The sequence below is a fragment of the Bos indicus x Bos taurus genome, chromosome 9, assembly GCF_003369695.1.
Source record: "Bos indicus x Bos taurus breed Angus x Brahman F1 hybrid chromosome 9, Bos_hybrid_MaternalHap_v2.0, whole genome shotgun sequence".
In the NCBI taxonomy this organism is placed as follows: Eukaryota; Metazoa; Chordata; class Mammalia; order Artiodactyla; family Bovidae; genus Bos; species Bos indicus x Bos taurus.
Window position 1 is genome coordinate 50,531,980 of NC_040084.1, and position 23,503 is coordinate 50,555,482.

The 23,503-nt window shown below is 42.9% G+C and overlaps 1 protein-coding gene across 4 annotated transcripts in view; it reads left to right on the forward strand.

Moving 5' to 3' along the window:
- The window catches only part of FAXC (failed axon connections homolog), a 78,016-nt gene that overhangs the window by 16,333 nt on the left and 38,180 nt on the right, over window positions 1–23,503 (forward strand). For all 4 annotated transcript variants that reach the window (XM_027551357.1, XM_027551358.1, XM_027551356.1 and 1 more), the window contains 2 exons: window positions 661–857; window positions 10,612–10,835. In XM_027551357.1, coding sequence (XP_027407158.1) covers window positions 661–857; window positions 10,612–10,835 — 421 coding nt within the window. The remainder of the gene's footprint in view (window positions 1–660; window positions 858–10,611; window positions 10,836–23,503) is intronic.

Below are 23,503 nucleotides of genomic sequence, written 5' to 3' on the forward strand. Positions count from 1 at the left end.
TGCAATATAGTGGTATCATGATAAGCATTTTCAAGTGTAAGGTACTGTTACAAGTGAGGTTTCTGATCAGTAGCCCTATCAGTATATGCCTCCTTTATTTTCAATTTCTGTGTTTTTAGATTGTTCATAAATTATAATTAGACTGACTCTGACCAGGATGAAGATGATTTCAGCTCTCATCTTCCTTTCTGCTCTTAAAACAAACAAACAAACCAGTAAGCCAGAACAGTAAGGGCTTCCCTGGTGGCTCAGATGGTAAAGAATCTGCCTGCAATGTGGGAGACCTGGGCTCGATCCCTGGGTTGGGAAGATCCCCTGGAGAAGGGCATGGCAACCCACTTCAGTATTCTGGCCTGGAGAATCACCATGGACAGAGGACCAGTCCACAGGGTCGCAAAGAGTCAGATACAACTGAACGACTAAGCGCACACAAGCCAGAACCATGATAAAATGTATGGGAGTAAAGTAATATTTTCATGTGAGATAAGCCTTTTTTCCCCCAAATTAACTGTTTATCCCCTTAAGAGTTTTTATGCTGATTTCATTCACTTGAATAGTGCAGTCACTATCAAATATACTGTTGGAATGTTTGTTTCTGTTAACCATACAGTGAAGTTTAAATAAAACTTTGCTTTTCTCTTTACAATTTACTCTGCTTAGAATTATTTTGGTGGAAAACTCTCTGCTCAAGGGAAAATGCCTTGGATTGAATATAATCATGAAAAAGTTTCCGGGACAGAATTCATAATTGACTTTCTGGAAGAGAAACTTGGAGTGAATTTAAACAAAAACCTTGGTCCTCATGAAAGAGCCATCTCCAGGGCAGTGACTAAGATGGTGGAGGAGCATTTCTACTGGTGAGTCCCCCCAGGGGCCTGGGTGGGTGTCTAGGGCACGTCCCCATCATGTGAAGCAAGCCAGTGGTTTCACGTTTCAGGCCCACCCCCCCCCCCACCCCCCACCTGCTGAACCTTTTCCAAAGTGTTCTACATTCTGACCGACTTAGGGGTCAAAACTATGACTGTTAAGTCTCTAGGTATCTAGAGCAGAATTGACGTTTTCTGTTGAGGCCCAGCTAGTACATATGTTAGGCTATTTGAACTGCATTTGTCTGTGGCAACTACTTAATTCTGCGGTTTTAGCGCAAAAGCAGCCATAGATGATACACACATGAATAAGCATCACTGTGTTTAAATAAAACAACAAAAGCACTGACATTTGAATTTCATTTAATATAAAATACTGTTCTTTTGATTTTTTTCCCCCTCAACCATTTACAAATATGAAAACTTCTTAGCCCATGAGGGAGATAGACTGGGCTTTTTACAAATACGAACTCCTGAATTAATGTTGCATCAGATACTCAAAGGAGGGAACAGAAGACTAAGGCAGATAGAAGTCTCAGGTGAAATAAATTATGCAAGCTTTGGCAGAGTATTGTCAGTTTTCCCTGTATGACAAGAGCTTCTCCCTGATCCAGAAGTAAAGCTTACTACTGTTTTCTGAGTACCTTTGCCTTGATTGGCTGACTCCTAGCTTGTACTTTGTCCTGATTGGCTGACTCCTAGCTTCCATATTCCCTGAGTTTGAAGCATTGCAGACACTGTGTGGGTTAGGTGCCCCTGTTTTGCAGGTGGTATGCTGCTGTGACATTGCATGAGTTAGGCAGACTTGGTTCTTCTTGCTTTACAATCTCATTGAAATGTGGGTTTTGTTGTTTTTTTTTTCCGTTTATCTTCTAGAGTTTTAGCCTTTCTATACATTCCAATAGGTAAAAAATATTTTCTCCCTGATTTCTGCACTTCATCTTGTTCTAAAGATTTAATAAAGAATTGCTGAGTCCACTTTTTTGGGGCATTAATTGTTACTACTAGGTCATTGCTCACTGAGTAGCTTTCACCTCTTCCACGGAGACTTACAGTCAATGTGGGGTTGACTAGAAACTTCCTTGGCTTCACATTCCTATTTCATACATTCAGCTCTTGCTAAATGGAAAACTTGCCTCTTGAATTTTGTGACCTTCTGCTTTTTTTCTTTTTCCGCTTTCAGTTCTTGCCCACTTTATTCCAGGACTGACCTGAAGCATCACTTTCTTCTCTTTCTCACTGCAGAGATGAAGGTGGTGGGAGGAAGGAGAGAGTCAGGCAGAGTGGAGGCAGGGCTGCAGATCAGCGTGGGAATGATCACAGGCTCAGTGTGGTCTGTTCCTTATAATACTTATGGAGAACTGCTTGCCCTTCCCTCTCAAAGAGTGCAGGGGTTACAGGGTGGACCAAAATGCATGAGTGCAGGTCATACGCTTAGCCTCACACAAAAGCCCTTGGGGGACAGAGTCGTCTCACTTGCTCGCCTGGGGTTGCAGGTCCTGCTCCGCAGTGATCAGGAAAATGAAGAACCAGCATAGGGCCACCCAGGCTCTCTGTGCCTTCTCTTGCTAAGCCGCCACCCCCCACCCCCAAGTGCTACTTCATTTGATGGATGGGCCATTAATATGGAGAGCTAGCACTTTTCAGCTGCCTGAAAAGCTGAAAGCCTTACAGTTAAGTTGGTACTTTTGCGACACTCTTTGATTTCTGTGTGTGCTGTGTGTGCGTGCATAAAATTTATATTCGGCTTAGAAATCCAGCAAGATTTCAAGGATCACCTGTCACTGCTTCTTGCTCTGGGTGTTAGTGACGTGTTATGTATATTAACTTCCTGAGAGAAGTTCATCTTCTGTTCTTCCCTTCTCTTATTTTCCTAGTGATGTGATGAGGGGGCAGGGTGTGGTGGGGAGGGCTGGGAGGGAGCCTTGGGAGGTGGTACTCCAGTGGGTGAGAATCTTAATTTTACAGATCACAAACCCCCAAGTGCTTGGGAAGTTGCAAAGGTCATATGTAGATTCTTCTCTTTTTAATTAAAAAATAGTAATTTTAAATTAGTACTTTAAAATTTTTTTTATTCTTTTAGCTGTGCTGGGTCTTCGTTGCTGTGGGTTTTTTTTCTAGTTGCTGGCGGGGCTACTCTCTAGTTGCAGTGTGTGGGCTTCTCGTTGTGGTGGTCTCTTGTTGCGGCACATGGGCTCTAGGTTGCCAGGGCTTCCGTAGTTGCAGCATGAGGGCTCAGTAGCTGCAGTTCCCAGGCTCCAGAGCACAGGCTCAATAGTTGTGGCACATGGGCTTAATTGCTCTGTGGCATGTGGGATCTTCCTGGATCAAGAATCAAACCTGTGTCTCCTGCACTGGCAGGTGGACTCTTTACCACTGAGCCACCAGGAAGGCTCTTAATTAGTATTTTTAAATTAAAATACAAATAGCTTACTTTTGGGGGTTAGCTACTATTTCGCATTTGTGTCTCCTCAAGCGTTTATTTGAGAAATGAATAGTGAAGGTGGGAGGTCAAGTCTTGATTGAGATACAAATATCCAGTGACCTTTAAAAAAAAAAAATCCTAGTTCCTCCAGTTTCTTTTAGTCTTCAATAGCAGAAGGAAAAACAAACTTTCTCTGTTTCTTTAACTTTCCAAACCTTTAGCTAACTTCTTGCTTTGGGGAGATCCTGAACAGTCTTTCTTGAGAGCTCTAAATCCCAACACTTACCCCCTTTACCCGGCGCAATCCATGGTAAGAAAGTGCATGCCTGTGGAAACCGGGGGCCAGCATAGGGAACTGACCACAGTATGTAGGAAAATATTACAAGTATGAGCTTTCCATGAGAGCTTGTTGAATTTTGATCATCGATGAGCTCTAACGTTGTGTTTATACTTACAGAAGTGTAAGAGGGAGAATTAATTATTGGACTCAATTGATTCAGTTATCTGGAGTTTTCAGATATGTCTGTCTTGGTCTGAAACTTTAAAAATACTCTACTTCAGATATGGTTTTCTGAAAAACAAAGGCTCCTGATATTATATAATGAAAACATTATCTAACATCATATAATTCTGAAGCTCTGAATCAGGTCTGTACAAAAAGCACACTCAGCTATAAAGTGGTTTTTTCTTGCACTTGAAATCCATACAATTATATCCCACTTGCGTTATAAATACTATTAGTGAAGATGAAGGACTCAGGTTTTTTATCCCCTTTATTTCACTGGATGCTAAAGTTAAATACAGGGAAGCCAGAATAAAGCAAAGTCTGAGAGACTTGGGGTCAGATTACTGGAATGAAATTGTTTTGATAACAGATGCTATAGTGGCTTCTAGGTGACATACTGTCCCCTTGTGGACACTACTGAGTATTGTGTGTGTGTGTGTGTGTGTGTGTGTGTGTGTGTGTCAGCAGCTCAGTTGTGTCCGACTCTTTGTGACCCCATTGACTGTAGCCCGCCAGGCTCCACTGTTCATGGAATTCTCCAGGCAAGAGTACTGGAGTGGGTTGCCATTTCCTTCTCCAGGGAATCTTCCCAACCCAGGCAATGAACCTGGGTCTCCCATATTGCGGGCAGATTCTTTACTTTCTGAGTCACCAGGAGTGTCTTAAGCTCTTCTAATCTCAATTGTCAAACTCCCTATAATCATAACAATTTCACCCATAAAAATATAGATGTTAGAAAAGAGGATTCAAATCACTTCTAGGTTGGCTATAATTAAAATATTTTTGATGTGGACTATTTTTTAAAGTCTTTATTGAATTTTTTGCAATATTGTTTCTGTTTTATGTTTTGTTTTTTCCCCCCCTTGAGGCATATGGCATCTTTGTTCCCTGACCAGTGATCAAACCTGCACCCCCTGAATTGGAAGGTCAAGTCTGAACCACTAGACTGCCACGGAAGTCCCATTTTTTAAAATTTTGAGCTTGGCTTTTGGTGAGTGGGAGAGATGGGATGCTTTAATAAAAGGACTTACCTGAGATTTTTCTCTAAAAGCCAGGAGACTCTCTCTCCTTGATTACAACTCGATTGAAATGGTCCCCTCTCCTTTCTTTTTTGTATCCCTCCCCCCAGTTTTAGATGTAGTGAGGGCCCCATTCAGAGAGGCATTTCTAATACTGTGAAAGGTGGTGAGATTGCAGAAGCATATCATATGCTCCTGCACCCTAGAGCATCTAGACTACAAGTGAAAGGTGGCAAGGAGGTGGTAGCATGACCAGGAAAAGGGCGTTCTCATGGTTGGAAAGGCCACATGCTAAGATTCATTCAGCAAACAGTAGGTTTGCACTTTCTTCCATATGTGCTAATAGTCATTTCGGCCACAGCCCAGGCTTCATGGGAGGTTATAATGAGAGATATCCTTAGTAAAGCATCAGAGATCTTCTTTCCTTCCTAGCTTCTTTAAAAATGTCTCAGCTGGGTTTACTCTTCAGTTCTAAGATCATCGATAGTGGGGGAAAAAAACAAGCCTATTTGACGTCATTTTGTAGGAAAGACCAGATATATCAGTTGTGATATATAAAACAAAATGAGTATCAACTTCCTGACAGAGGCTCTCAGAATGAGAAATTATTTTAATTGCTCAGCCTGGCCCAGTTTCCAAATTGGCCCTCCCTATCCTCTCTAGTTTATAATTCACAATTCCCTGAGTAGTGGCCTCTTCCCAGCAGAGAGTGAAGAGACAGATCCCAGAAGGAGAAAGGGGGCAGCCCTTTCTTCCTCAGTCTCTGCAGGCCTCTCTCATTGCATTTTCCTGCGTAAATATTGTCAGCCTTTAGAAACACTACTTTGCAGCAGCTGGCTCAGAACTTTCCATTCAGTCAACAGTTCATCCTTTCAGCAGAGTTCCAGGATGAATGACCACTAGGGGCTGGATGTCAGGGAAGACAAGGTGCCTGTCCTCAGCTGGCTCACAGGGGAGGGCGCCATCCAGCCTGCATAGCCAGGCAGCGCTGGGGGAGAGTCTGAAGAGCACCTGCTGGAGCGATGTGACGCAGGCACGCAGGCTTCCGGAGGAGATGATGTCAAACAGGATCTAGGGCCAGAGTAGTGGGGGAAGGGATCGGTTGAGAGGGTAAGATGAGGATGTCAGGGGGAGGGGGCAGCAGTCTGCAAAAGTTTAGAGGCAAGAAGGAGGCAGTCGGGGAGGCATGTATAATTCTGTGGGGAAGCAGTGCCATTTTGGGGTCAGGCTGTGGCGGGGGGTGGGGGTGGGGTTGGGATGGGGGAGGCTGAGGTGCCAGGTGAAGCAGCTATGGGGAGCAAATGCATGACTCCGAGAAGCAGTGTGATACCATGGGATTTGTGTTTTAGGAAGCTTTTTGTGGCTGACTAGGGGAAAATGGATTTCTAGAAGTCCTTAAGAGGCTGTTGGGAGACCTGTGAGGAGGCCACCGTCCTCAGGGTTGGGCAGTGATGCAGCCTGAATGATAGTGTCAGTCGAATTGGTGACAAAGCCGCAGGGTGACTGGCTATCAGGAGGGAGGGGTGGGGAGCGGTGAAGAGGATCTCCCGGGATTCCTTCTGGTTTCCGTGCAGAGTGGCAGATTTGCGAGGAAGAAAGAGGGTGAATCCAACTTTGGAAATGTTGGTTTGAGTGCCTGAGGCTCCCTCATTGTATCTGTGGATCTCAGGACAGGTCTCGTGGGCTGTGATATGGAGTTGGGAGTCCTCACTTTGAAATCATGAATGTGAAACATAGAAACACCCCACGAATGAGGTGTAAGAAGGTAGAAGGGATAAAGATAAAAATCTTGGCAACATGTAAGAGGTGAGAGGAAAGTAAGAGACGTAAGCCAAGAGAGAATTCTAAGAAAGAGGCTGATAGTGTTGGATGCTGCAAAGAGTTCAAGGAAGATAAAGATGAAAAGAAAATGTATTTGAACTTTGCAATAAGACGGGATTGTTGACTTGGACGAGAGTGGTTTCGGTGGAGTGGTCGGTACGGAAGTCCCTTTCACGTGGAGATGTTCAGGAAGCTTTCATGTGGGAAGGTGTGGACTTGTGGTTGTCAGGAAATGGCAGCATGTGTGAGGGATGTCTTTGATCTGTAGAAATTGACTTAGGGACCCTTGAAGCACGCATTTTCATTGACATTGCATTTTATACCCACTTCACAGGACTTGGCCATAGAAGAGCCTGCCTGGCCCTCATTTGCTTCTATTCCCTGATACTGGTCTACAGTTTTGGGCACAGGGAGTGAAAGAGAGGAAGGAAAACGAGAGCAGGGTGGGGAAGAGAAGGAAAGAAAGCCAATGTCTGAGGTTATTTTCAGCTGCCACATTCTGAATCAACCCAGTATTTCTCCTGTGCCCTGCATCTAACCTACTAATGCAGGTGGAGAGCCTTACACCATAGCCTGGGGCTGGGGATGGTGTGTGTTTCTCTTCCCTGCTCAGCTGTGTGGCCCAGACAACAGCCGCCTCCTCTGTCCCTATGGCTCTTCTAACTCATTAGTCTTCCCAGACTCTCTTCCCACTGCTGCACCCTCATCTTCTGCGCATGCCCTCATTTCCTGCTCTCAGAGGAGACCGAGTTCATGGGGCGGAAGCTTGGGACCTCCTTGCAGCCCCTTCTCCATCTCACAGAGAGTGGTGTCCCTACTTCTCTCCATGCTGGCCCTTCCAGCCTGGCCCTCTAGTCTTCTCACTTGCCTTTGAACTAGGCTTCCCCCCAAACCACTCCTTATCCTAGAAACTTTCTTAGGCAACCTCAGCTCCTCTTGCATCTTTGAAACTGCCACCGCCATGCCCCTGCCTGTAGAACCTAAACCTTCGGGATCCTCCCTTGCAGGTTTTATGGAACTTTCAAATGCAACAGGTTAACTCATCTTTCATCACCTAAATCTGTCCACTTCGTGTGTGCTGGGACTGGTTACCATCCACGCCAACCATCAGCCTGGGAGATCGTGTCCTCTATCATTTCTCTACTTCCGGTCCTTTCCTCACCTTGCCACACATCTGATTATGTGTCTCATCTGCTTAAAACCTTTTGGTGGTTAAACTTGGCTTTCAAAATAAGTCTTAGTCCCTTTTTAGCAGGCACATCTTGACCCAATTCTTGCCCATCCTTCTGGCTCCAGCCCTTCCAGGCTCCCTCAGGCATCCCAGGCCCCACCTGCCCATCCTGAAGTTCTTGCCGTTCATGGAGCAGCTGGGATGCTTCATGCACACGCCTCTGCCTCTGGTCTACCTAGTGAACTGCTGCTCATTCTTCTAGATCAGTTGTGCTTGTGATCAAACCCATGTGATTTGCCTACAAAGAATGAATTCTTTTTTATACCAATCTATCTGTTTAGAGCCACCCCAGTCCTCATTTTTACACTTTAGATGCTTCCTGGATGCTATTATTACCTGGTCATGCTTAACTTAGGGTAATTTTAGTTTTATTTTCAGATCACTGACTACTTCCAGAATAATCAAGGATGGAATTGGCCTTTGTACTGTGAATTTAAGTCTATTACTAGAATCAAAGTGCTGATTAGTGGAATATGAAAAGTGACACCCTAATTATTGCAGGTATAAAAAGAACAACTAGAAAAGCATTTTATTTGCACATTTATAAAAAAATGCGAGAATAAATGAAATCTTTTATATCAGAAGTTTTATTGACTCTCTACATACTAAGTAGTTACCATTTTAGTGTACTTTTTCCTCTTTTCAGTCAAAATTTCTTGCCTCCTCAATACTTTATTTTGAGATCCTTACTAAAAGAGGTGCACAAATCTTTCTAATGAGATTTGTAAGCATCTTTTAAAAAGCTGATAAAAAAGAGTTATAGTTGTAGAGTATGTTGACATTGGTTGTGAGACTTTTTAGTGAAAATCAGGAAGACTTTAAAAATTAGAAAAATCTGTTTTTTCCCCCTTATTTTCATACTTTAAAGAGTAGAGCTGTATAAAATGATCAAAATATCAGGATCTTATTTTCTGCTTTTGTTTCTTTTTCTTGAGATAGAAAGCAGCTACAATTAGCTATCACCCCTTGTGTTCTCTCGGTAAAAAGTATTTTCACTCCTCTGATGTTTTCCAAGTGACCATTGCTGCTGTATCAACCAGCAGTGGGAGATGACTCCAGTACAGCTTTTATTGCTCACTGTGAGGAAGAGCTAAAATATCTCTTTTACTTTTTAACGCCCACAGCTATGTTTTTCTTAGCCTCCAGTAGGAAAACCTTTTAATTTCTATCTACCAACACTAGGAACCATAAAAACAGTCTGGCGATCACCCCAGGTTCAGAGAACAAAATCAGCAAAGGCCTGAGTATTGCAGCCAGCACACCACACAGGCAGCTGTTAACCACTTAGCTGTGTACACAGATCACATAGGAGCCTCTGGACTTTCTGCCACAACCATCACCTAGTTGGGAAGAGTGATCCAACCAAGTTCCTTTGGTATTTCTATACTCTCTAGGGTCCTGGAGAACAAACTGAAGCAGAGAGCTGCCTTTCTGGAGAATGAATCATTTGTATACTATTTATAATTTATATAGTTCATAGTAAACGTGGACAGCTATAACTATTCTGTGAAAGTGAATGTGTTAGTCGCTCAGTTGTGTCTGATTTTTTGTAACCCCATGGACTGTAGCCCACAGAGGAGGCTCCTCCTCTGTCCATGGAATTCTCCAGGCAAGAATACTGAAATGGGTAGCCATTCCCTTCTCCAGGGGATCTTCCCAACCCAGAATCAAACCCGGGTCTCCTGCATTGCAGGCAGATTCTTTACCATCTGAGCCACCAGAGATTCTGTCAAAAAGGCAAAAAGATTTCTTTTTGGAAAAAAATCCTTTTATATCAGGAAATATAAAATGTATACATAAAGTGTACAAAACAAAAAATGTGCAGCTTAATCAACATGGAGCATAAAAAAAAATGAAATAATGCCATTTGCAGGAACATGGATGGACCTAGAGATTATCATACTAAGTAAAGTAAGCCAGACAAAGACAAGTATCATATGATATTGTTTATATATGAAATCTAAAATAATGACACAAATGAATTTATTTACAAAGCAGAAATGGACTCACAAACATAGAAAACAAACTTATGATTACCATAGGCGGGGAGGGGGACAAATTAGAAGTTTGGGATAAAAATATATATACTACTATATGTAAAATAGATAATCAACAAGGACCTACTGTATAGCACAGGGAATTATATTCAATATCTTATAATTACCTATAATGGAAGAGAATGTAAAAGAGAATATAAATATGTGTGTATATATACGTGTGTGTCTGAATCACTTTGCTGTATACCTGAAACTAGCACAATATTGTAAATCAATTATATTTCAATAAAAATTAAAAACACAGAACAGGCTTGTATAACCATCGCTTTGATCAAAAAAGAATGAAACCAGCACCCCAGTCACTGCCATCTCCTTCCCATTGCCACCCCCTGCAACCCACCCACATAGGTACTCACTGTCCTTTTAAAACCCTTTTAAAGTGGGTTTCTACTTGTTTTCTGTGGGGCTGCCTGAGAGAGAGCAGAAGCACGGCCTTGGGGGGTTGGGGGTCTCCGGGCAGGTTCAGAGGAGGCTTGTTGGATAGTAGCATGGCGAGCTATCTGACCCTAAGTCCAGGCATGGACTTGAGTCTATTGTAGTATCTGCCATGCAGACTGCTCTTTGTAAAAGCTGCCGTGATTCAGTCCTCTAGCATGTGCTGAATTCCCAACCCCTCACTGGAAATTGACTCTGTGGACCTGCTATGTATCTAACACACAGTAGTAACTTCTTTCCACGCAATTCCAGGACCTTAGCTTATTGCCAGTGGGTGGACAATCTCAATGAGACCCGGAAGATGCTCTCTCTTAGTGGTGGCGGTCCCTTCAGTAACCTGCTGAGGTGGGTCGTGTGCCACATAACGAAAGGAATCGTGAAACGCGAGATGCATGGCCACGGCATTGGCCGCTTCTCCGAGGAGGAGATTTACATGCTGATGGAGAAGGACATGCGGTCTTTAGCAGGGCTTCTGGGTAACGTACCACACCTTCTATTCTGCATTTTTTATCCTTTTTGCATGATTAGTAAAGCACTGCTGGTTTCCTGCTTTAAAGCTTTATTTTGGTTGATTTCTTTGCTTCTACATGTAGGTTGCAGTCCCACCTTTTAACCAAGTCCCCAAATTTTCAGGAACATGTGTCTCTCTTCTGAATCACTAGAGGGTGAGTGTTTCTAGTGTGGTGAAGCTCCCGGTGAAGAGAACATAGAACGTGGCCTAGCATTACTAACTGGCTGTAAGTGATGGTATTTCTGAATGTGTTGTGAGCCAAGGAGGAATTTGAGCAAGGAAGCGCCTCTATTTATAAATGGGTCAGGGTGAAAGGCTATTTATAGACATGTCTGCTCAGAAGATTCGACTGGGTACTGTTGACCTCCAGCTAAATGCCAACCCAGCCCAAGTGAATGAGAAAATTTGACATTTTCTCACGTCTTTCATTTCTCTTTGTAATCTGAGTCCTCTTCTTATTAGCATGTTTGAGCTCTTCTGATTTTGTATTTATTGCACCCAGTGGGTTTAACTGCGCTTGGGAAGCCTCTCAAAGAGAAGCACCGAGGGGCCTCTCTCCATGGGTGCGTGATGATGCTCAGTCGAGTGACCCACCTTTGCTCACCTGGTCGGCTGGTGGCTGGGCTGATGTGACATTGTCCTGAGTGAGGCTTGAGCCTTAGCTCTGACAGTTCACAAACGGATCATTTGAATTCGGCTTCGATGTGTGAAATAATGGCCTCTCCTGGAAACAGTTCGTGTATACGGAACCAAGGTCATAGGTCCTAGTCCTCCAGAGCTGCCGATTTTGTCCAGCGACTGTGGTTTTCCTTGGGCCTCCCTTGGTACCCTCATCTCTGTTCTGGAGCACATTAAGTACCTCCTCCAGGAAGTGGAGTTTCGGATTTGTTTTGTTCAAACCTACCTCGTACCCAGGAACTGGGGGGCGTTCTGTCACCTATGCAGAGTGACACACTCTGACTAGCTCCTTCCTGCTCCTTGCTGCAGATGCTTACTGGACCTGGAGTCCTCCCTGGAACCTGCAGAAGGAGATCCGAGCAGCACACCCAGCTCTTGTTCAGCTTTGTTGTGGGGCAACAGCAAGGGGGGGTGGGCCTTGATGTGCTGGGTTCCTGCTCTAAACAGACACTCCGAAGCCCCGCCTGGCTTGGAGGTTGATGCTGTCTGGACCTGCTGGTGCTTTGTTTCTGTGGGCCCAGGGGGGCCTGCCTGATGTAGGTATGAGTGGAATTTGCCTCCAGTTTGTCTCGTTCCTTTGGAAACTTAGTACTGGACTCTGGGCCACACAGAAGCCAGTGGAGAGAGGACCATTTCTTCTCAGCAGTGGCTTCATCTGCTCCTGGCTTCTTCCCCAGTTTTCACTGTAGGGAGCCCCAGAAAGCCAGGAGTTGAGCTTCCAAAGTGAAGATAGTTCATCTCTAATGGTTTAACAGCGCTGGTTCCTTAACCAGAGTGGGGTGATCATCTCCCTTCTAGAGCATTTTTGGTTGGGGAACTTGGAATCAGGGTGGTAGTCATAGGATAACACCAGTGTCTCTTCCATGTTTGATTTCTCCCCACTGCTGGTGAGATGGGAGGCAGTTGCATCACTGATTGCTAGCCTGGGTCCCTGGCAAGTATCACAATGGCATTCTGAGTCCAGATGAGTTTCTAGGATGAGAAACTGAGTGGGTTATTTGAAAAGCTAAAGTTTGCTAGAGTTCTATTCTGAATGGGGGTCCAGGGAGCAGTCTGGTTTTGAATTCTATCATAAGAGAAGCACATTTTCTGTGTCTAGGGAAGAAAGGCTCTCTGGCTGAGCATCATAATTTTCTTACTAAATGAGGCAGAAAGCATCTACTTTTCCCTTCACCCAGGATATAGCTTACTTATAATATCCAGCTGTTTTATGATTTTGCTCTTGGAGGCTGAGGGCAGCATGGACTATGGAGTCTCATCATTGAAATCAGTTTCCTGGGCTTTGTGAGTTGAAGTCATACTCGTCCTTAGGAGGCTGACTTCCAACAAGGAGATGTATTAAAACTCCAAGCTTAAGCGTACAAGTACTTGAGGAGAAAAGGTCTTTTTCTTTTTTAGGAGCTGCTATTGAAAGAGCCCTGCTGGCTCAGTAGTAAAGAATGTTCCTGCCAATGCAGAAGATGCGAGTTTGATCCCTGATTCAGAAAAATCCCCTGGAGAAGGAAATGGCTAGCCACTCCAGTCATTTTTGCCTGGGAAATCCCATGGACAGAGGAGCCTGGCTGACTACAGTCCATGGTATTGTGAAAGAGTCAGACAGGACTTAGCAACTAAACAATAACAACAACAATGGAAAGAGCCAAATAATAAAGTAGAATTTGTAAATGAAAGTGAGAAAAACAAGCTGGTTTCCAGCCAACTGTATTAGGCTAAAGTGAAAGTGAAATGCATGTTTCCCTCCTGGTCCGAGGCTTTATTGATTCATGAAAATGGCTCGGGGCATCTTTATTTTTCAGAGTCCTTGTTGCCATTGGGTTGGCACATGTCAAAAAGTCAGATCTATTGGTTATTTGAATAAACATCAGTGTGTAATCTTGGCTATTTAATAAAGAGTAATGGGATGTAATTCTTTGGAAGGAATGATGCTAAAGCTGAAACTCCAGTACTTTGGCCACCTCATGCGAAGAGTTGACTCATTGGAAAAGACTCTGATGCTGGGAGGGATTAGGGGCAGGAGGAGAAGGGGACGACAGAGGATGAGATGGCTGGATGGCATCACTGACTCAATGGACATGAGTCTGAGTGAACTCCGGGAGTTGGTGATGGACAGGGAGGCCTGGCGTGCTGCGATTCATGAGGTCGCAAAAAGTCGGACAGGACTGAGCGACTGAACTGAACTGAATGGGATGTAAAGTAGTTCTTCTTTCAAAGGAAGCAAAATGAGTCACTTGCCATGTGTATGCTTCATGTCACTCTTATCAGCATGTAGAGTTACAATGTGGTATAGTTTTTCAGAACGATTGTATTTTGCTGTTGAACTAAAAAATAAAATCATTTAAAATTTGTTTATTTTTCAATTTGTAAATAACTTTGTTTTTCAAATATATAGATATTCAACTGATCACTTAGCTCTTAGATAAATAATATGTGAAAGTGAAAGTTGCTCAGTCACGTCCAACTCTTTGCAACCCCATGGAATGTAGTCTGTGGAATTCTTCAGGCCAGAATACTGGAATGGGTAGCCTTTCCCTTCTCCAGGGGATCTTCCCAAGCCAGGGATCAAACCCAGGTCTCCTGCATTGCAGGTGGATTCTTTACCAGCTGAGCCACAAGGGAAGCCCAAGAATACTGGAGTAGGTAGCCTATCCCTTCTCTGGCAGATCTTCCCAACCCAGGAATCGAACTGGGGTCTCCTGCATTGCAAGTGAATTCTTTACCAACTGAGCTATCAGGGAAGCCCATAAATAATATATAGAAGATTAATAATATATAGGCTTTGTGACTAGTAATAGAAAAATCTCTAACTCTTTTTGAACCTGAAATACTTTTGGGGTCCCATCTGTCCAGACTGAAAAGGCTTGCTATGGAGCAGAAGTGGTGATGCAGTATATTAATTTTGTATCTTGCAACTTCACCGAATTTATTGATGAACTCTAGTAGTTTTCTGGTGGCATCTCTAGGATTTTCCACATATAGTATCATGTCATCTGCAAACAGTGACAGTTTTACTTCTTCCCTTCCAGTTTGGATTCCTTTAATTTCTTTTTCTTCTTTGATTGCTGTGGCTAGGACTTCCAATACTCTGTTGAGTAAAAATGGTAAGAGTGCTCATCCTTGCCTTTTTCCTGATCTTAGGGGAAATGCTTTCAGCTTTTCACTGTTGTGTATGATGTTAGCAATGCGTTTGTCACATATGGACTTTGTTATAAGAGAACTGGTCTTAGAGTGTTGGGACTGCAGAGCAGGAAGCTGGGCTGGGTAAGAAATAGATTGGGGTGAGGATCTTGTAGCTGCAGTACAAGAACTTCCCTCTTTGGGGAATGTGACTTAGGTTGTTGCCAGACTGCAGTTTTATAGTCCTTGTTTTGTGGTTCTCAAGCGCCTGATTGCAATATGAAGCTTTTGGAAAGCAGCTTTTGTCAGGTGGACCGGAACTAAGGAAAGGTGAAGCGGTAGCTCCTCGTGTGTGGGCGTTGGGGGTGGATGAAGCTGGACCGAGTTTCTTCTCATATCTCTGACTGCCCCTCAAGTTCAGGCTGGGCAAACAGTCTGCAGGATGGGGGTGTAGGTGGTAATTCATACAGTTATGAAGGGGTCTTCAGGGAGCCGTGCATTTATCTGATCATAATGAAGCAGCACAGATGACTGAACTCTAGTGTTTCTTTGCTTTTGATTGCACCTTTATAGACCCTGCATAGTGACACAGCACTTATGGGAAAAGCAAATGAATAATTGGCAAATAGAGTTGGTTTGGGAGACATAATCATATAGGGGATAGAATAATAAGAATACAATTTCAGTTATGAGGCTCAGTTGGGCACTGTTGGTGGGCAATAGATACCTGCTGGATGAATGAAGGAGAAGAATGAATGAATGTCTGGAGATGTTTAGCAGCCAGCCAATGAGGCGCTCCAGGATCTGTGCATCTGAGGGTACTTTCTGAGCAAAATTTGAAATCTGTGAATGCTTTTAAGAGGCAGGATCAGAAATAAGCCTGGGCTCTCTAGGTGGAAACTGAAAAATCCTATGAAAGAATGTTCTTTTTAAAAATATATATATACATTTAGTTTATTTTAATTGGAGCCACGGCTGGAGACCTTACATGGGAGACTGTACTTGGAATGATTGGAATGCAGACAGAAGGGTAATGCCTTTGACTCAGGACTGTATGAGTCTGACTGTAGGAGCGTAGCTGCCTTCAGCTCTTTGTAAGGGACTGTGAATGAGTTGGGGATATTTATTGATTTATTTTCGACTGCGCTGGGTCTTCCTTGCTGTGCACGGGCTTTCTCTAGTTGTGGCAAGTGGGAGCTACTCTTCATCGCAATGCACGGGCATCTCACAGCAGTGGCTTCTCTTGTGGGGCACAGGCTCTAGAGTACAGCTTTTCCATAATGGTGGTGCAGAAGCTCAGTTGCTCCTCAGTGTGTGGAATCTTCCTTCACTGGCAGGCGGATTCTTTACTGCTGAGCCCCCAGGGAAACCAGATCCTCCTGATTTCTGCATCTGCAGTTCAGCCAAGCCTGGATCCTGTAGTACTATGTTTAGGACATGGGATTACCTGAGTCTGTGGATGTGGAACCTGTGCATATGGAGGGATGACTGAGGGACTTACTTGAGCATCTGCGATTTTGGTATATGTGGGAATCCTTTAACTGATATCCTAAGGGACGACTGTAATTACTAGATAATTAAGCCTTTCAGGGTTTTTCCTAAAAAAAAAAAAATTACGAGAATTTTTATCTATAAAGAGGATTATAATGCTGAAACATTGATTATGATTATTAATAGTATGGATTTTTTTTGTCCAGAGTGCTTGGTTTTTGTTTGATACGGTAACAGGAAGCTTAAGTTACTAGGCACTCACCACTCTCTTTTTCTTCATCCTTATCTGCCCCCTTATATTGTCAGCTTTCCCTTCTCTTAGGGCAGCTGAAGGTTTAACCTTAGGTGGCTACTTATGGATCGTTTGTAAGTAATTTGCATTTTTCTCCAGAAAGAATGATGCATTTCATCCTTTCTCTTTGATCACAGGCATACCCAATGAAATTGTTACTACTGCAAAGGGTGCTCTAAAGAGCTGAGCAGAGAGCTGTAATGTCAGGAGACTGAGGATTGTGGTTTGCAAGAGAGCTCAGAACATTTAAAGGTTTTTTTTTCAAGGATGCAAACTTAAGTGACAGCGAGGATAAAATCAACACTCAACTCATAATTTGCTTCTACATAAAAAGTTGAATTGAAATCTAAATTAAGTGAGAAGGTCAAAAGAGAGCATTTCAAGATTTTTAAACAACTAAAGACTAACAGGAAAACGACCTGAACATTATTTTTGTATCAATTATGCACTGGCTGCTATGCTAGGCTCTTGGGAAACAAAGATGAATAATAATGGTATAAGAGTGTCCACTTTCAGGAAGCTTATAGTATATTGGAGCTCATGTTTCTAGGCTGACAATATCCTAGGATGTGAAGAATTTCCCCATGTGATCTTAGAATTCTGACTGTACTCTTTCAGAAATGAGGAGGCTAGGAAAAATGTCAGAAGATGGAGATAGGAAATCATCCTTGTTTCCAAAAGAGGGAGAGAGAAAGTAGATTCTCATAATGAAATAAAACACTAGAATGAATTATTGAATAGATGGCTGGTTTTCTTGAAGGACTATTATTGGTTCATTGCGAATGTCATATCAAAAAGTGATTGCAGTCGTCCCTCTGTGTCCATGGGAATTGGTTCTGGGACCTGCTGTTAATACCAAAATCCGCGGATGCTCAAGCCCCGTTGTTGGGTCTTTGTATCTGTGGGTTTCACATCAGCAAATTCAACCAGCCTCGGATCATATATGTGAACAGTGTATTTACTGAAAAAAAATCTGCATACAAGTGGACCTGCAACAGTTAAAATTCATGTTGTTCAGGATCAGCTGTTTATTTTTCTTGACTTGCTGGGCCTACTGATTGGATAGACAATCTCTTGATTTCTTCAAGAAATTGGAGACCATCTCTCATGATATGCTTGTGGAAGATGGCTCATTTTCAAAGGCCGCTTCATGGATGCCTATGGTACCACCAAGGTTTCTTGAGTGGTTTGTTGTGGGGGAGAGGGATCCCTTGATGGCTAGACTCTTTCTACCCTTTCTTCACTTAGATCAGCTCCTCTGTTACCTCTCTGTGTATTGGGAATCTGTTTCATTTTGTTTGATAGAGAACTTCCCCTACCAAAGAAAAAAGTTGGAAACCCCCTGGATTAATTGGTGGTGGATGTGCGCTTGGTTGAGTATCTGTGTCCTCACAGTACCCATTAAGGGACTGATATCCCCTGAATCTCCAGGGACGCTACTCTTGTCTTTTCTCAAAGATCTATTGACAACTTCAAAGACAACTTTTTTTAATGGTTTTTAAATGACTCCAAGTGGAACGATAGCTAAAAATTGGATGGAAAAATCAGGAATCAAAACTGTCAACCATAACAAGAAGAAACCCAGTAGGGATAAATGTCAAATTCTATACTTAGGACCTCAAATTGAATTGCACTAATACAGGGTGGGGAGAGATATATGAAAAAAGATATGAGGATTTTAGTTGACTTCAATCTCAATATGTCACCAGCATGATGGACTTCCAAAGAAGCTAATAAAAATGTAGCCTGTTTAAACAAAGCATAATGTCTTGGATTAAGTTGTTTCCTCAAGGAAGCCTTTCTGGAACTTTCTCCCAGACTGTGTCAGGAGAGCCTGTTCCCTGCTCCCAGGCCCCTGGTGCTTTCTCCCCCAGAGCACTTCCGGTACTATCTCTGAATGGTAGGCTTGACTGTCTCCTCAGCTGGACTGGGTGCCAGGCCTGGTGGATAAGTTTCTGTCTCTAGAGCCCGAACAAGCCCCTGGTGCATATGAGGCTTTTAGCAAGTGTTTGTTGAACAAAGGATGCAATACTCAGTTCTGAGGTCCATCTTTTAAAAAGAACATGGCCGAACCTGGGTGCATCCAGAGAGGGGTGATTAGGAAGGTGGTTAGTCTCAAGATAATTTCCTGTGAGGAAGAAAGTGGGCATAGATAGTCTGGAGAATTGCAGATATAAGGGTCATAAACTAGTTTTTTTCCCGTTATTTAAGAGGGTGCCTTAGGTGTTACTGCAGGTGATGGGCATGTTTGGGCAGAGGAAAGGAGGGCAGAGGGGTGTGTATGAGGTGAAATGACAACAGATGGCAGCTCAGGGTGTGACAGCACTGTAGAACAGACCCATCTACAGTTAGAAGGGCTTGTGACAGAGAGGCCTGGTGGGCTACAGTCCATAGGGTTGCAAAGAGTCGGACACGACTGAAGCGACCTAGCACGCGTGCATGCACACATTTGTCATGTGGTCGGAGCCACTGTTTTTTATGTGCTCCAAGAGAGTGAGGACCACCATCCAGATAGCCGGGGAGTCTTTTCACAGGCAATATGAAGCTTAACTAGAAACTGTAGTGGGGATCCTTTCAGTTCTGATGGTTTGATAATTTTGTATTCATTCTCTAGAGAAAAGAGCAGAGGCGGGTTTCCACGTTATAAGACGAGGCAGAGTTATTCACTCATGTTCTCGTTCATCTCTTGGATTGAGATTTATGTTTGGGCTGCCACTCATGACTTCCAAAAGCAGAGTGCTTTAAATGATCTGCATTTACTCTGTGCCCCTTGTTTTTAAATCTACTTTTTGAACAAGGTTGATTTCCGATAAACCTCTCTTCTAACCTTCTACTTCTTTTGAAGTGATTTTTACTCCACGGCTTTTGGACAGTAGCACAATTGTTTTTTGTTTTTTAAGAGAGCTTGAGAATAGGCTGTTTTAATAGCTGCTCATCCTACCCTGTTTAATTGCATCATGTAAGCTGCACTGCCTTCTCATGAGGCGTTCAGGCTGAGGCTGGGAGCCTAGCTGGCACGCAGCAGCCACACGCCATGCCTCCCAGTGAAAGTGGCAGGGCAGACTCTTCACAACTGGCAGCAGAAAAAGATGAGAAACATTAGGTTATATCTATGTACATATTAGCATATTTAGCATATGTTGAGTAACTGAACAGAGGGCAGAGGAGGAGAACAAAGACAGGAGTAATTATGCCTGTCAATCTAGCTTGAAAGAGAAAACCCACAGATAAAGAAGAATATAACAGACACTATAAGGTATGTTCTGGAACCTCAAAGCAGTGTTTCCTAATGTAGATTCTAAGCCCTTTGCAAATTACAGGGGCCTGTCTAGGACAGTGATTCTCAGCCTTCATTGCTTATTAGGATCAGGGCTGGGAAAGGTATTTTTAAAATCCAGGAGGTGATTCAAATATGTTTGTCATTTACTATAGGGCAGAGAGAAGGGCGGCTGTGTGTTCTGGGAAGGGGCCACATGAGGGAACTGTGTCTTGGTTAGGGTGACCCTGGTTGGGTCTGTCTGCATGGGCCTTGGCCTACTCCTTCCTTCTCTCCATGTCACAGACCTACTATGCAGACTTCAAGGGTTTTTTGTGTGTGTGTGAATAAATTTTAGACAGTATTTTTAACAGCATCCTGAAGATGTTGTAGTCTTACAGCACCCGTGGGAGTTAGTTATTTCAGATGAGAAAGCCCAACGGGAGTCAGAGAGGCTAGGGAGCCAGTCTCAGGCTGTGCAGCTAGCTAATGAAAATGCATTTCTTTTGCTTCAGGACAACTTCTGTGTCTGTACATTGGTGGCTTGTTTTTAAAGTCACCTGCAAGAATAGTAATAATTTGACTTGGAAACCATAAATTTTATTTTTACCTGGATTGATGGGGTTCCTGTGAGAACTTAAGCTTTGTACAGATTCATACCGGAATCTGATGTGACTGAAGTGAAGTGATCCATGTACTCTGAAAGATCTTTACATATTGTTGAGTAACTGAATTGCTGCAGCTTCTAATGGAGAGGGCCATTAGCTCCAATCCTCAGAGAGCAGCAGCTCTTCTCTTCAGGCATCACATCCATTCCAGGCTTCCAGAAGGAGGGAGCAATGGAGGCCTGGGGGGCCTGGCCACCTTCAATAGCCCGGGATTGATTGGTGGGGCCAGGCCCTGCTCTTGTTAAAATCTTTATACCCTTATGGGGACTACACAGCTGTGGCCTTGAGTTGTGGCTGATTTCTTTTCTAGTTTCATCGTTGCTATCTCAGTTGGTAAAAATGTGTTGATTATTAATGAAATAAAAAAGTCACTTAGCAGATTAAAATGAAATGCTAATCAGTGTTGAATTCTTAGAATCTTTATGGCTTATTTAGCGGCACAAATTGGTTGATGTCATTCTGACAGAAGCAGTCTGGTTTTTGCTTCATCCTGGGGATCTTCTAATTGTTTCTTCCCTGAGAAAAGTCACTTTATGTTTAAATGTAGTATGTGTGTGTATCCAACTTTCTGCGGCCCCGTGGACTGTAGCCTGCCAGGCTCCTCTGTCCATGGAATTTTCTGGGCGAGAATACTGAAGCGGGTTGCCATTTCCTATTCCAGGGTATCTTCCTGACCCAGGGATTGAACCTGTGTTTCTTGCATCTCCTGCATTGGCAGGCAGATTCTTTACCACTAGTGCCGCATGGCAGGCCCATGTATTTAAATGTTTCAGATTCCAATTCCTGAATGATTAAAAGAAAAGAAAAATATTCACAAGATAATGCCATGCAGACAGTAGATCTTTAAATCCCACTCCATACTGAATATTGTATAATAACCTATAAGCCTATAAGGGGAAAAAATATATATATATATATATATTTAACACTTTGCTGTACACCTGCTGGGGTCCTGCCTTCTTTCCGATTTCACTTCTTTTTTTTTAATTTATATTTTTATTGAAGGATAATCACTTTACAGAATTTTGTTGTTTTCTGTCAAACCTCAACATGAAACAGCCATAGGTATACATATATTCCCTCCCTTTTGAACCTCCCTCCCATATCCTTCCCCATCCCACCACTCTAGATTGATACAGAGCCCCTGTTTCCTGAGCCACACAGCAAATTCCCCTTGGCTATCTATTTTGCATACAGTAATATAAGTTTCCATGTTACTCTTTCCATACATCTCACCCTCTCCTCCCCTCTCCCCATGTCCATAAGTCTATTCTCCAATTTCATTTCTTAAACTTTGCCCACTCTGTGAAAACAACAGTTGTCTTCTCTCTACTTCGCAAACACACCATGCTTACCCTGACCTTGTGATACTTCTCTTAGCTGTTTTCCCTGACTAGAATTCCCTTCTCCGGATTTGTGCACCACTAGATCCTTCTTGACATTCATGTCTCTGGGTAACTATCACCTCCACAGAGAGGCCTTCCTTGACCACCAGTCTAACATAACTGTCAGTCACCCTCTATCACATCACCTTACTTTAATTCTCTGCATTGCACATATCACTGGCTGATGCTTTCTTATTTATTGATTGATTTGTTTATCATCTCTCCATGGGATGTAGACTCCATGAGAGCAGTGACCTTGTCTGTTCTGTTAGTCACACAATCCCAAGTACCCAGAGCTGTGTCTTGCATATAATCAAAATAATATTAAAAGCTGACATTTATGGCACATTTCCAGTGTGCTTAGGCAAATAGTAATACAATACATAGTACTTACCCTCATATGGTAATATGTATGTACTTTTATAATAATATACATGTGTATTTGAAAGAAAGTAAAAGTCTCTCAGTTGTGTACAACTCTTTGTGACTCCATGGACTGACTATACAGTCCATGGAATTCTCCAGTCCAGAATACTGGAGTGGGTAGCCTTTCCCTTCTTCAGGGGATCTTCCCAACCCAGGGAATGAACTAGAATCTCTCTCATTGAAGGCGGATTCTTTACCAACTGAGCCACAAGGGAAACCCCACATGTGTATATACATTAATTATATAATATACAACATAATAAAACATAATATATTATACATATGATGTATGCATGATATGTAAAACACACAGAGAAGTAGAATAGTATTTAATAGTCCAAATAATAGCTTTATAACCATCACCTCTATTTAATAATGTTTTGTCATACTTACCTCAACTATTTTTTCTTAATGTGGAAATGTTTTAAAGTTACAGATATCATGACATTTAACCTGTAAACACTTTTAAATGCTGTGCTGATATTTTTCTTCTGTGGTTGTCAGCCTCCAAGATGCCCCAGTGATCCTTGCCTCCCAGGATTCATCCTCTCGGGTAATCCCCTTCCCTTGAGCACAGGCTGAACTTACTGCTTTGCTTCTGACAAACAGAATATGGCAGAAGCAATGGGATGTCCCTTCTAAGATTAGGTTTTAAAAAAAATGGTAGCTTCTGTCTTGCACATCTTGTCTCTCCTGCCCTTGATCTTTCACTTGCTCTGATGGAAGTCTACACCATCGTGAGCAGCGTGGTGGAGAGGCCCACGTGGCGGGAACTCATAGCCAGGATCCAGCAGTGCTATATAGTCCTGTTAACAACCTTATGAGTGAGTTGGGAAGCGTCTTCCCCCAGTCAAGCCTTGAGATAACTGCAGGCTGGCTGACATCTTTTTTTTTTCCCCCAATATTTGGGATTTTTTGTTTTAATTTATTTTTTTTATTGAAGTACATTTGATTTACAGTATTGTGTTAATTTCTTCTGTATAACATTGTGACTCAGTTATATATATATACACATTCCTTTTTATATTCTTTTCCATTATAATGTATCCCAGGATATTGAATATAGTTGCCTGTGCTATACAGTAGGATCTTGTTGCTTATGCATTCTATTTGTAATAGTTTCCATCTACTAACCTAAAATCGCAGTCCACCCCTTCCCCACCTCTCCTCCCCCTTGACAACCACAAGTCTCTTTGCTGTATCTGTGAGTCTGTTTCTGTTTCGTGTGTGTGTGTGTTAGTTGCTCAGTCGTGTCCGACTCTTTGTGACCCTGTTGACTGTAGCTTGCCAGTCTTCTCTGTCTATGGAATTCTCTAGGCAAGA